Source organism: Chenopodium quinoa, unplaced genomic scaffold (assembly GCF_001683475.1).
Source record: "Chenopodium quinoa cultivar QQ74 unplaced genomic scaffold, ASM168347v1, whole genome shotgun sequence".
Taxonomy (NCBI): domain Eukaryota; kingdom Viridiplantae; phylum Streptophyta; class Magnoliopsida; order Caryophyllales; family Amaranthaceae; genus Chenopodium; species Chenopodium quinoa.
This window is the reverse complement of record NW_018742681.1, coordinates 591,538-605,742: the sequence shown is the minus strand read 5'-3', so window position 1 is coordinate 605,742 and position 14,205 is coordinate 591,538. Positions and strand designations below refer to the sequence as shown.

Sequence of the window (14,205 nt, the reverse complement as noted above, 5' to 3'; positions counted from 1 at the left end):
ATTATACTAAAAATTTGTCCCATGCAGGACCAGCAAGCTTTCAAACATTAGTTAGAATAGATAGCTTGCAACTTATTTGCAAAAAATTCCTTTCAAGGTAAATCACAGAGCCTTCCCTTTAGGTAGAATCAAGATCATGGGCAACATGAATATTAGGCCTGTACAAAACTATTTGAAAATCCGAAAATCTGAAAATTCGATCCGACCGATCCGAATTTTAGGATATTCGATACAAATTTGTATTTCAGATCGGATATCCAATCCGAAAAATCGGATATTGGATACGGATTCGGATATTGGTTTTCAAATTTTTGGATATCCGATATCCGATATAAAGGGTAAGTAGTGAAATTAGATATATTTTAACAAAAAAATAATGAATATTTCAAAACAAATTCTTACTCACTTTCAATATCTCAGTCTCTCACTAAAAAGTAAAAACTCTAAATTCCTCCCTCTCTCTCTACGCTCACTCGCTCAGGCCGCCACCCCACCTTTCATAGCCACCGGCCGGTGGCCACCGTTACGCCCAGATCTCCTTCACGTGAATTACGCCCAGATCTCCTTCTACTCGCATTTGCTCGGCAAATCTCCGGTATGTATTTCGAATTCATTGTTTTGATGTTTTTGGTGGTTTGCTTGTCAATTTTATTTTAATATATGTAGTGAATTTCATTTTGTTATCTGAATTTCGTTTTATTTGTTGGGAATTTCGATATTTTGTTAGATTTTCGATTTACTAGTACTTCTTGGGAATTTTGATTTTTATATATGATTTTTTCTATCTATTTGGGTTAATTTTCGATCAAATTATTGTTTCTGCTAGTTTATTTGTCATCTCAGATTTGCTAGTTTGATAGTTTATCTGATTTGCTATTTGTGCTTATTTTTTTGTTTCTTATTTTCTGGCAACTTGGCGAGAGTACTTGTTGGTATTCTTTACAAATGAGCTTTGTTTCAAACGTGTTTGATCTTCAAATGCCATAAGTATGATACCCCCTAAAATATATGGTGCTGATCACATGATTTTCCATTGTTTATGATCCTTGCGGACCTTCCCCTGTGTTTTGAGTAAGCTAGTGTTCTGATTGGTGGTGTTTATTTAATTGTTTTTTTAGCTTATTTGTATAATAATTATGTGAGTTTAATTATTTTATCAAAATTATGTAGCCTGTTTTGAATGTATGGTTAAGTAAGTTTAAGTTTTCTGTTTTGAATGTATGGTTAAGTTTTGGGATTTGTTAAATATCGCCTACAAATCTCTACATAAAGTCCACAATAATTTTTACTTTGACGCTTTTGCCCTTTTTCTAATTTTTACCCAAAACGTAATTCTCTCATGAAAAATGTGGAGCAGGGATCGCCGAGGGACATTGGAGAGTCGTCATCATCGCGGGAAAGCGAGGTACTTTGCGGTAAAAAATTACGAAATGTTGGCCAGCGTATGGCCTGACCGCCGCGACCGTGGCGGTGGCGCCTGACCAGGATGCCGCAACCATGGTAGTGGCGTCTGGCTAGAACGCCACAGCCACGATGGCGGCGTCCCGGCCAGGCGCCACAGCAACATTTCTTAATTTTTTTTTAAAAATTTAATTTAAATATTTTTTTATTTATTTTTTTTTAACTTTGATAAATTAAATTTCAAAAAAAAAAATTATGTTTTAATTTTGTATGTGTAAATTTATGTTTTAAATATGTATTAATAATTTCAAAAAAAAAAAAAACAACATTATGTTTTAAATTGAAATTATGTTTTCAATATGTGTTAATAAAATTATGTTTTAATTTTGTATGTGTAAATTAAATATGTGCTAATAATTTCAAAAAAAAATATATATGTTTTAATTTTGTACGTGTATGAATACTTTTATATATAATTATGTGTTAATTATGTGTAAATTTAGAATTTAAATGTATTATGCGTTAAATATAGAAATGAATTTACAAATAAATTTTTTTGAAATTACTTATGTATTAATTTTGTGTTAAATGTATGAATTTAATATTTATATAATTATATGTATTTAAAAATAATATGTCATTGTTGCAGGATTATGGTGGAGACGGAAATGATTATAGTGGGATTTTTGTACATAATGGTCCCTTCGAAGATACTTAACAAGCGAATGCAAAACAGGTTGCAATTAGATCTGGTTTTTATTTAGTAGTAGCAACTCATGAATCTCAACGGGATGGTAGAATGGATCGCATTTTGAGATGCGATCGTTATCGCAAAAGGGAGGAACGAGATTTCAGTACAGCGATTCGGTTTGATACAAAGCGGAAAGGTTGTTGGTGTGAGTTCAAAGTAAAGATTCGACAATACCAAAGTCGTGACGGTTGGGAAGTGAAGGGTTACTCTAAATGGGGGTATCACAACCATGAGATGATAGTATATGAAGTAGATCATCGACAGTTAGGCGGCCTAAGTCCTGCTGCAAAACTAGTTTTCAAAGAAATGAGTGATGCTCAAGTGAAGCTATTAGCATCTGTGTTAGAGAAATTTCCTGATGACCAGTCAAACCGAAGACACATCTACAACGCCAGACAGAAACTGAGGTTTGAATGGTCAGAACCCTATACATTCTACACCAGGCACAAGCACGTGGTTATTTGTTTGGTTTAATTCAGATGAAGAGACAGTGGAGATGACTTATTTATTCCTTGTGCATCCTGATTGTGCTGATATGATCAAGTCTTGGCCATCTGTGATTTTGATCGATTCAACATACAAGACAAACAAGTACAAGTTCTCACTAGTTGAGATGATTGGGATGGCTCCAACGAACCAGAACTTTCTTATTGGTTATGCAGTTATCAAGGATGAGGCGGCTGCGAGTAATTATTGGGTGTTGGAGAAGTTGAGAAACTACATCGGCCCTAATGTTCAGCCATCAGCCATCGTCAGTGATTGTAAGGGAGGTTTCTTTGTCCCTATAGCGGAGCTGTTTTCAGAATTGAATCATTTACCGTGCACATGGCACATCAACAACTGTGTGAAAGTCAAAGCTTACAACTTTTTCAATAAGAATATAGATTCAGCAGAGAGATTGGTAAATGGTAAGTGGTGGAAGATCCTCCAAGCTACCACAGAGGCAGAGTACAATCGAGCCTTGAATAACTACAAAGATGTGTACCAATGGTGTCCGACAGTGGTAAACTATGTGATGTAGTAGTGGATACTGATTAGGGGATTTTGCTCCCACCAATCACCATCTGACAAGTGGACCAATCAGGTTCCGCCATGTGTCCGTCACATGGGCCAATAGGAGCCTGCCACGTGTCAAGCAATGATCCGTCCACCTTGGACCAATTACGACACGACACGTGTCCTTCCCATGACACCTGGGATAACCGGTCACCTAGGCCCAACTTTCGAGGGAAGCCCAATCAGCCCAAGGTTAACCTAAACCTAGATTGGCACGTTTCTCGAGGTTATAAATACCTCCCTTAATCCTCATTAAGGGAGATAACATGCTAAAAAAGCAGATTACACACATTAAACACTCTCACCTAGAGAGACCCAATCACTTTAATTTCCGCATTAATTACTCCTTAATCAAGCACTAACTTGACCGTCGGAGGCGGATCTCCAATCATCCGGAGCATCCGTTTGTTTTGCAGGTACAGGCGTCCGGTTCCAGTCTCGGAATTGTAAATCTCCCGCAGGACATCAGAAAACCCCGAAACATTTGGCGCCGTCTGTGGGGAGAGTACTTCTGAGATGGCATCCACATTTGTACCGACTCCTGAAGAGAGGCGTCCCCTAGACGACCCTCAAGTTCAGTCGGACCACGATACTGAGAATGAATTTGAAGTTGAAGCTCACACAGCTTCAGACGGGACCCTAAGGGCCCGACGTACCCGTCATACCGAAAGGAGGGAACGGGAACATCTTCAAACTGGAAGTGAGCCAGCAGGCGCACCGCCTGTTCGGCAGCAGCCGACTGATGGGTCTGCTCCCATCACAAGGAACGAACTCATGACCTTCATGAGGGACTTCAAGGGAGAAATTCAAGAGTTGATCAACAAGAAGTCGCCTGCTCTGGACAAGGAGTAGTCGGCTAAGAAACTTTCCACTTCACTGAAGAGGAAACCAGTTCAAGGGCGAGAGGCGACCCCTCATCCTAAATCTAGGAAGTGGGAGCCACCTGCCCTTGATTTCACAAAATACCGTTTTCCTACTCCAGGAAATAGGAAACCTGTTCGTCATATTCAGGCGGACGGGTCGAGGAAATCATACACAGACACTCGGCCACTGCTAGAGCAGAAGAAGAGTGACCGATTGTCAGAGTCGGCCTCTACTTCAAACTTCCAAGACAGTCTGCGAAATACCTCGATGAAACATACTCAGTTGTATCATGAGAGTCAGTCAGGCGGCACCTCCCATCAGTCCGGCTATCATAGCGACCAGGCGGTACCAAACTTACCGTTTGTACCGCAACAACAGTATTTTTTACAGCCACCTCCGTTTGGTGGACATGCAGCAAAAAATGTCCAACCTATGGACTGGCAACTACGGTTGCTTAGACTTGGTGAACAGCCGTCGGCCTTCTCCAAGGAAATTACTGAAGCCGCTCAGCCGGCCAAAGTGAAAAATGTATTAGTAGGCGCCTATGACGGCACTACTAACCCAGAAGACCATCTGATGGCATTCACCAACCTGATGTACCTTCAAGGGTTGGATGATCCCACTGGTGCAAGTGTTTCCCAGCGACTCTCAAAGGAATCGCACAACAATGGTTCGGCAACCTGCCGACTGGTTGTGTAAATAACTTCAAGATGCTTGCTTACTTATTCACCTCCAACTTCGCCATGAACATCCCTGCGAAGAAGACGACCCTTGATTTAGGAACAATTCAGCAGGGCGAGAAGGAGGGGCTTCGTTCTTACATCAGGCGGTTTAACCTGATGAGAATACAGATTCAAGGGTTACCGGATGATGTAGTCTATACTGACTTTTTCAGAGGTCTCAAAGACGGGTCGACCTTCAAATTTGATTTGGTCCGAAAGAGGGTGGCGACTCTTCAAGAGGCCTTGATTGAAGCGGAAGCCTATATACAGGCGACTGATCTTTGTGGTACGGTAAAACAGTCGGACGAGAAAAGGTCCGACAAAAGAGAAGGACGACAGAAACAGTCGTCAAACAAAGACGAGAAGAGAAAAGAGGTCTGGACGGCTGATTCCTCTAAACAGCCGGCCCAGAAAAAGAAAAAAGAATTCAAACCATACTCCCCAAAGTATGCGTTTAACAAGGATAGCCAGTTTATCCTAAAGGAAATCAAGGGACGGATCTCAATTGAGAAGTCGGTCCCCATGAAGGGTTCTGCAAACAACCGGAACCAAGAAAAATTCTGTGCTTATCATGAAGATGTTGGTCATCACACCAATGAATGCATCAGTCTCATGCGGTATCTGGACCGCCTGGCTGAGCAAGGTGATCTTGACACTTATGTCAAGAAATCTACGGGGAACACTTCCTCAAAAAAGCAGTCGACCAAAAAGAATCAACAGGCCGACAGCTCCGATACAGATGCTACAGTCGTCTACACCATTGCAGGCGGCTTCTCAGGAGGCGGCCCCACTATTAGGGGCAATAAAGACAATATCAGGCGGTTAGATGTAAATTCCGTTCACCAAGAACGCCCCTCCAAATATTCATTTCCTGAGATTGTCATCACTGAAGAAGATCTAGGAGGGGTAAGAGGGCCGCATGACGACCCTATCGTTATTGAATGTAAAGTGGCCAACCAAAGAGTTGGCCGAATCCTCATAGATACCGGAAGCTCCTCAGATCTCATCAGTAGCAAATGTCTGTCGACACTAAAATATCAGACTGATTGCATACATCCGGCATCCCACCCTTTAGTAGGGTTTGGAGGAGGAGTCGTCCACCCAGTGGGACGAGTGGATTTACCCATCCGCCTGGGCGAAAAAGGGGAAGGACGACACATGGTAGTCCGGTTCCAGGTAGTAAAAGAACTCTCGGCCTACAACATGATTCTGGGACGACCAACCCTGAATAATTCCAAGGCTGTTATAATCCCATCTCTTATGTTGCTCAAGTTTGAGAGGGATAATGGAACAGTCGGGTCCCTAAGGGGAGATCAGAGGTAGCCCGAGAGTGCTATCTCTCGGATGTCAAGCCCACTGTTATGGCCACTAGGTCGAGTGGTGGAAAAATAGACCTTGACAATGTCAAGGAGAGTGCGCCTGTTCAAGAAGCAGGCGACAAGAAGAGAAAGGCATCCTAGACAGAAGCTTAACCTGGATGGATCCAATCAGGGCATATCTGACAAACGGTACCCTGCCGGATGATCATCAACAGGCGGCAGCACTGAAAAAACGAGCAACCAGTTACCTTCAACCCTTAAAGTGTGTTACTCCAGAAAAGGGACGAGAGATACTAGACGATCTTCACTCTGGTTACTGTGCTTCCCATATAGGCGGTAGGACGCTTGCTCAACGGGCAAGGCGGCAGGGCTACTTTTGGCCTACTTTAGAAGCAGATGCGATGGTGATGGTGAAAAAATGTGACAAGTGCCAAAGGTTTGGCAAACTAATTCACCGTCCGGCTACTGACCTCACTACCATTCATAGCCCACTACCGTTTGCTAAGTGGGGCATGGATGTTCTGGGTCCATATACGCCTGCTACAGGCGGAAGGAGGTACATGCTTGTTGCCGTCGACTACTTCACTAAATGGGTAGAGGCGGAGGCTGTAAAGGGAATCAAGACGAAGGATGTAATTTCATTCATTTGGAAAAATGTCATCACTCGGTTCGGGTATCCCATGTCTATGGTTTTTGATAATGGTCCCCAATTTGAGACGCCTGTTCTCAAAAGCTGGTTGGGTAACTAAGGAATTGCACACTACTTTGCATCTGTCGGCCGTCCACAAGAAAACGGCCAGGTAGAAGCCTTTAATAAAATCATCTCAGACGGTCTCAAGAAAAAGATTGAACGAGCAGGCGGCCTATGGGCGGATGAATTACCACATGTTCTCTGGGCCATTAGGACGACTGAAAAAGGGGCGACTAGAGAAACTCCATTCCTCCTAACTTATGGTGCGGAAGCTGTTCTTCCAATTGAACACTACGAGCCGACTCTTTGAGTAATGCTATATGACGAAGAGGCAAACTGGGAAGCCATGCGCCTGACATTAGACTCACTTCCTGAAAGGAGGGGCAATGCTGTCTTTCGCCATGAAATTTACCGCCTGAGAATGACTAGATCATACAACAAAAAAGTACACAGGCGTCCACTCAAAGTGGGGGACTTTGTACTTAGAAAAATGGAAGCAGTTGGTAGGGCTAATGAGTCTGGCAAACTAACTCCCAACTAGGAAGGACCCTACCGAATCTGTGAAGAGGTCAGGGACGGTACCTACCGTCTGGGAACATCAGACGGACAACCATTGCCTCGAACTTGGAATGTAGATAATCTTAAGAAATATTTCTTTTGAATGATGTAAATAGTCAAGGGCTACTTAATAAAAGTTTGCATACTTAATATTCAATTTTGTACTAAGAGGGGCACGCCTACTAACAAACAGCCGGCTACTCTCCATGTTTAATTTTTATTCTTAAGAGGGGCAGGCCGCCTATACATTTACAGTCGGCTACTCTCCATTAAGTATTTTACTCTCTTCAAAGGGGCATGTCGTCTGTACCTTTACAGTCGGCTACTCTCCATTGAGTATTTTACTCTATCTTCAGAGGGGCATGCCGCCTGTACCTTTACAGTCGGCTACTCTCCATTGAGTATTTTACTCTATCTTCAGAGGGGCATGCCGCCTGTACCTTTACAGTCGGCTACTCTCCATTGAGTATTTTACTCTATCTTCAGAGGGGCATGCCGCCTGTACCTTTACAGTCGGCTACTCTCCATTGAGTATTTTACTCTATCTTCAGAGGGGCATGCCGTCTGTACCTTTACAGTCGGCTACTCTCCATTGAGTATTTTACTCTATCTTCAGAGGGGCATGCCGCCTGTACCTTTACAGTTGGCTACTCTCCATTGAGTATTTTACTCTATCTTCAGAGGGGCATGCCGCCTGTACCTTTACAGTCGGCTACTCTCCATTGAGTATTTTACTCTATCTTCAGAGGGGCATGCCGTCTGTACCTTTACAGTCGGCTACTCTCCATTGAGTATTTTACTCTATCTTCAGAGGGGCATGCCGCCTGTACCTTTACAGTCGGTTACTCTCCATTGAGTATTTTACTCTATCTTCAGAGGGGCATGTCGCCTGTACCTTTACAGTCGGCTACTCTCCATTGAGTATTTTACCATAGGGGCATGCCGTCTGGACATATAGTCGGCTACTCTCCATAGAAGAGGGCCTACTGGTTCCAAACACACAGCCACCCCCCTTATACTTAACTAAAAATGATCAGGGCCTGGCCGACCCTGTGCCTAAACAGGTGGCTACCCTCCTTTTACTTAGCACCTACGTTCACCAAGAACTAACCAAGGCCACAGGCCGAATGATCAGACCAGGCGCCAAGCCAACTGATCCAATCTTCAAAACTAATACGACCTGTCCCAACATCATAGCAGGCGTTCGGCGGCATCCCTCCGGATGAAATTCGTCGCATAGAGCAGCTCCCTTTTGGGTGGAACATTGCTCTATAAACTAATTACACGGCACCTATACGACTGTCCCCAAGGGCAACCACGTAGCCGTTTTTGAGACAAGGATAACTCTATCACTAACCAAACCAGTGGTAGCAGTTGACATTTGAGTCAGATGTCCGCCTGTATTACTTGGGATAAATGCAGGGGGTACCTCTTGAGTTAATAGCCAACAAACATTGGCGAATCAAAAGGATCAGCCGGTCTCCGCCGCCTGGTACCTTTACTACTCAAGCAGGAGTGACGGCGACTGAGTAACTCCAAAGTTAACTCATAGTCACTCTCTCAAACTTAGTATGGAGCCTAAAAGGTATGAGTCGTCCGCCTTTTTTTAGCAAACAGGGGCTCTCAACCACTACTCCTGCTAGGTTAACAACCTATGAGTTAAAAGCCAACGAACATTGGCGAATAAAGGGGAACAACCGGTACCAACCGCTTGATACCTCTACTACTCAGTTACTTGGCGACTAGGTAACAATCATGTTTACTTGGTCAAACCACTTTCCTACTTGGTTAATTTTACAAATGACAGGACCGCCTGCCTAAAGGGGATCCAATCTTTAAAATGGTTCGAATACCGATTGGATAAATGGCCGACTGATCGTCTAGCCTGAAAACAGACAACCAGTCGTCTAGGGGCATAGGCGGCGTTGACTAACTATCCGTACCTGTCTGCAACTATCGGCCATGTAAAACAGTCGGTATAGTGTACAATTGGATCAGAATATTCAATACTTAAACAAATTTGAAGCAAAACAAAAAAATTCATTAAAAAGAAGCCGGTCATTAAAGACCGGCAAAATATTCAGAGCCCCGGTCCCCTGGCCGGGTAAATACAAAACAAACGGCACGCAGGCCGTGGAAAGAAGACATAAAGCTTAAGAAGGGGGCAGATCTTCAATATCAGCAGCTGCCGCCTGGTCAAAACTCTTCTTGCTGGACTCGGCTTCAGCTGCATCCTTCTTTGATGCATTACCCCCAAGCGGCACAAGCGCCACTACCGGCTGCTCCTCCTCCAACGCCTCTTCCTCAGCAGCCGCCAGGATCTCTTGATTATATCTATCAGAACACTGGCGGTACGTTTTTTTCCCATGAGGCAAAGTCGGCATTGGGGAAGAGGCGGCCCCAAGTCATGCGCTGGATTTGAGCAGAGTCTTCCATCATCTCCCGGACCAACTCTTTCTTTTCTTGCTCAGCCTTTTCCGAGAGCTCCTAAGTAAGACTCTTCTCCTGGGTCACCAGGCGTACCTTTACGCTCGCCAAGGATTTCTCCAAGGTTTCGTATGAGGACATCTTTTGGCGAAGAGGTTTCAGCTCGGCCTTGAGGTTGTTGATGGTCGCCTCCAGCTCGCTATTCCTCTTCTGGGCCGCCTCTAACTGAGCCCGGATAGCGGCGGTAGCCTGCGCCTGATAATAAAGAATATCAATGGTCAGAACTTCATTTTGGGCAATTTGAAACATTGCCTTATCACAGTCAGAGGCGGCCATAGCTTTTGCAGCCTTTACCTCTTTGTTCTTCCGGTCAAGCGGCTTGCCAAGGCCGTTCACTCGGAGCAGGGCCTAAGTAAAAAGGGGAACAGGCGTCAGTTTCCAAACAAAAATAAAACAGGCGTCCTGGAAATCAAATACTCAAAAATATGCCAAGTATACCTCAGCAAGGACCCCTGCAATCCCGTCTAGGTCAAGGGTGCCGACACCCCTGACCGCCTCCCTTTCAGCTGGAGGAACGACCTTGATCATAGACTTGGCCACCTCGACCAAGTCAGGCTCCTGAGGGCCGGTTGCATCAAGCATAAACAAACCGATTAGACCTAGTAAAGAAGGTAGCAAGTCTAAAATTTACAAGGACAATTTCATACTTCTAGGTGGCCCAGCTGGAGTTTTAGAAGAAGTGGCCGGCTGTTTCTCAGCCGCCGCATGTTTCCTGGCAGAACCAGGAGAGCTCGCAACAGTCGTCCTCCGGGCCTTGGGATCCGGCTGTTGGGAAGAAGAAGCTCTTGGAGCGCCCGTCTAAAAAAGAAGAAAAAAGTCAGTATATGCATAAACACAACTCCAAAAAGAGGGTGAAAGATTCGAAGCCCACCAAGGGTGCCCCCTTGTTGGGGGAGTCGGTTGAAGACTGTTGCATGATGGAGGCCCGCAACATGGTCGCCGCAGTCTTGGAGGCGGTAATTTTTCTCATGGCGTCCGCTGCAAAAAACAAATAGCAAAGTTAATAAAAGTCATAACAAGAAATGCACGGAAAAGCAGAGTATTCGACAGGCCGGCTACCTCTTGAGCACCGACTGCTGAGGCCACAGGCGGCCAAAAAGTACTCGTCGTAGAGCCATTTGAAGCTCGGGACGCAGTGCAGGGGTACTTGCTCTCGTACCCCTGAAGTAGAGTTCACCTTCGACTCTACTTTGAAGAGTCCTTTATCTAGGATCTCTTTCTTAGCCTTGGGGGGAACAGGCGGCATGCTGCGGCCGCCTGCAAGAAGGGGCGGATTCCTGTTCCACCTGTTGAAGCGCTTGTTCAGCTCTGTGTCTGAACTCTCAATGATGAGGAAGGTGCTCCGCCAGTCCTTCCATTTGTTTGCTTTACCTCTCGTCATGAGGTAGCCCCTGTGGCTCGTCAATTGATACCAGCCGGTACCGCCTGCCTTAGGGGTCTGGCTGAGGTAGTTCATGTGGGCGAAAGCCTCGAAGCTCGGCTCCACCCCGTGCAGTTCGCACCCGGCCACATAGCCGAGTACGTTGACCCAGGAGTTCGGGGCTAACTGCCATAACCCCAACTCATACCCATCCAAGATCCGCTGAACAGCCGGATGTAGTGGGAAGCGCAGCCTAGCCTTGATGGCCGCCTCGTAGCAGCCAAAGCAGGCGCCATCATAACTGGTACCAGCCGGCCAGACGACTGTGTCTTCTGGATCCGGCACGAACACTAAAAAGCCGGGGCCCATTGTGTGGTTTGCAATAAAGCTCTCCACTTTCTCTTGCATGGCTGTGATCCGGCCCCGAGGTACCGTGCAGTAGTAGGGGTATTTTGCTCTCGGTGAGAGGCGGATGGCTCCGCCCAATCGTCCCCCTTCTCAACTGCGTGAGAAAGCCTCGCCTCTTGTAGGCGACTGTTTTTCTCTTCTGTGTCCAGGGAAGCATGGCCAGAAGAGCTAGACTCGGAATCGTCCTCTGACGAGTCCGAAGAGGACGACTCCTCTCCTCTCCCGGAGGGGCCCACCTCCTCTCCTTTAAAAGGAGCAGGAGAGAATGTAGAATTGTCAACTGAAAAATGGGAAGGGGTCACTTTGACTCCTCCCTCAGAACTGCCGGCTTCCAAGCCGCTTTGTTTCACTTCCACATCTGGCGCCTGGTCAGATGTTTCACTAATCGGCACCCTGTGGGAGGAGCCGTCTGAGTTTGAGATCCTGGCAGTCTTTTTTGTCCTGGCCATCATGCTCTGCATAGACACAGATACAGTCGGACTTTGTATAAAGGGCAAAGGGCAGGCGGCACTCCTAGTCCTAGATTCAGCCGTCCCCGGTGACCGGCTGATCACTAACCTAGGTCGTGTCGTGTGCTTCCGTGGTGCCATTTCAAAAAAGAATAAAGTAAAGAGAAAATTAAGAGTAAGAGAACCGACGGTTACCTGAACGAGTGACGTTGATGGAGTTCTGAAAATCCTGTGCAGTCGGCTTGTTAGAGCAGGCGGTAGGCACAAAGGGTCCAAAATGTCAGAGCAAGTTCAGGGGTCCGAATGTTCTCTCACAAATTCTCAAGTGTGAAAATGACCGAAGTCAACACTCCTTTATATAGGCAAAGTGAGAAGGCGAAGGGTCACTTCCAGAATTCATAATTTGGGCGGGAGAATCTCTCGGCCTTTCGCCGAGTGACACCTGTAGCAGGCCGTCGCCTGTTACAGTGCGACACCTGTCACAGGTAACACGTGACCAGTCACGTGCCACCTGTGAGGGGCAAATGATTAGGGGATTTTGCTCCCACCAATCACCATCTGACAAGTGGACCAATCAGGTTCCGCCATGTGTCCGTCACATGGGCCAATAGGAGCCTGCCACGTGTCAAGCAATGATCCGTCCACCTTGGACCAATTACGACACGACACGTGTCCTTCCCATGACACCTGGGATAACCGGTCACCTAGGCCCAACTTCCGAGGGAAGCCCAATCAGCCCAAGGTTAACCTAAACCTAGATTGGCACGTTTCCCGAGGTTATAAATACCTCCCTTAATCCTCATTAAGGGAGATAACATGCTAAAAAAGCAGATTACACACATTAAACACTCTCACCTAGAGAGACCCAATCACTTTAATTTCCGCATTAATTACTCCTTAATCAAGTACTAACTTGACCGTCGGAGGCGGATCTCCAATCATCCGGAGCATCCGTTTGTTTTGCAGGTACAGGCGTCCGGTTCCAGTCTCGGAATTGTAACTCTCCCGCAGGACATCAGAAAACCCCGAAACAGATACCTCGCAGGAAAAAGTTTGTTAAATATTGGACAAACCAAGTTCTTTCTTTTGGAAACACTACAACATGTAGAGTTGAGAGCAAAATCGGGTATGCGAACCCCAGCTTCTTTTCATCAGCAGCTATGCCCCTCCTTATTTCTCCCATATTTAGACATCCTCTTTCATTTCCCTCTCTAAAACTTCATACTGCCTCAAACCCTAACCTCCCTTACCTCACAAAATCATCTAAAATATCAAAAATCATCAAATTCCTTCACTTTTTCTCGAATTTCCTCATCAAAATCCGAAAATTTATCGTTTAAGATTCGGTATCTCACGGTTTCTCCATTGCATAATTCTTGAAGGTTGCTTGGATTTCTTCTTCTTAAGGCTAGTTGGAGTGGATTTTGGTCACTCATTGTTGCTATATTTCACTCCTCTAGTTTTAATTGAAATTTAAGCAATTTTTTTTTCCTCTGGTGAAAAAAAAAATAAATTATTGTTCTTATGAATTCGTTTGGGGATTTTTGATGTATGCATGCCAATTTGTGTTGAAGTATCTTCTTAAGCTTGGTTGATTGTTGATTATTTGTTGATCTTGTTGATTGTTGGTGGGTAGTATTGATTGATTAGTGTTGTTGGATGAATTTTAAATTGTGGAAATTGTGAAGGCTTGTTGAACTAGTGGGATTGTTTATGTGATTTGAGTTGTGATTTGATTGAACTTGGGTGATTATTAAAATGGTGTTCAATTCAAAAAAGAGAAAGAGTGGGAAGGAACCCCAAGGTTCTACCTCCCAAAACCCCCAACCCGATGAACAACCACCACCACCACCTTTGCCACCTCTCAAATTTCACAAAAAAAACCACAAAACCATCTATGATAACTTGCAAAATCTGAAATTTAGACACATTAAAAATTACCACCAACCTTCAACAACCAAACTTGGCATCGATGACGATTGTTGGTTCTTATTCAACAATCTATGGTTAGGTTCTTTTGTGGCAAACGTATATCAAACATACAAAGAACCATCCCTTGAGTTCCTAGCCTCATTCGAATGCCACGCCGCAGGAGACGGATCTCACCATCTCTTTCCAACTCTTCAATAAAAATGAAAC

At 44.9% G+C, this 14,205-nt stretch overlaps 1 protein-coding gene across 1 annotated transcript; it reads left to right on the top strand.

The window, feature by feature from the left end:
• Positions 1-326: 326 nt before the first annotated feature.
• LOC110722361 lies at positions 327-2,737 on the top strand. The gene is made up of 3 exons (XM_021901636.1): positions 327-595; positions 1,358-1,405; positions 2,051-2,737. The coding sequence occupies exons 1-3, from the start codon at positions 377-379 to the stop codon at positions 2,117-2,119; spliced, it is 336 nt and encodes a 111-aa protein (XP_021757328.1). The 5' UTR covers positions 327-376; the 3' UTR covers positions 2,120-2,737.
• Positions 2,738-14,205: the final 11,468 nt, after the last annotated feature.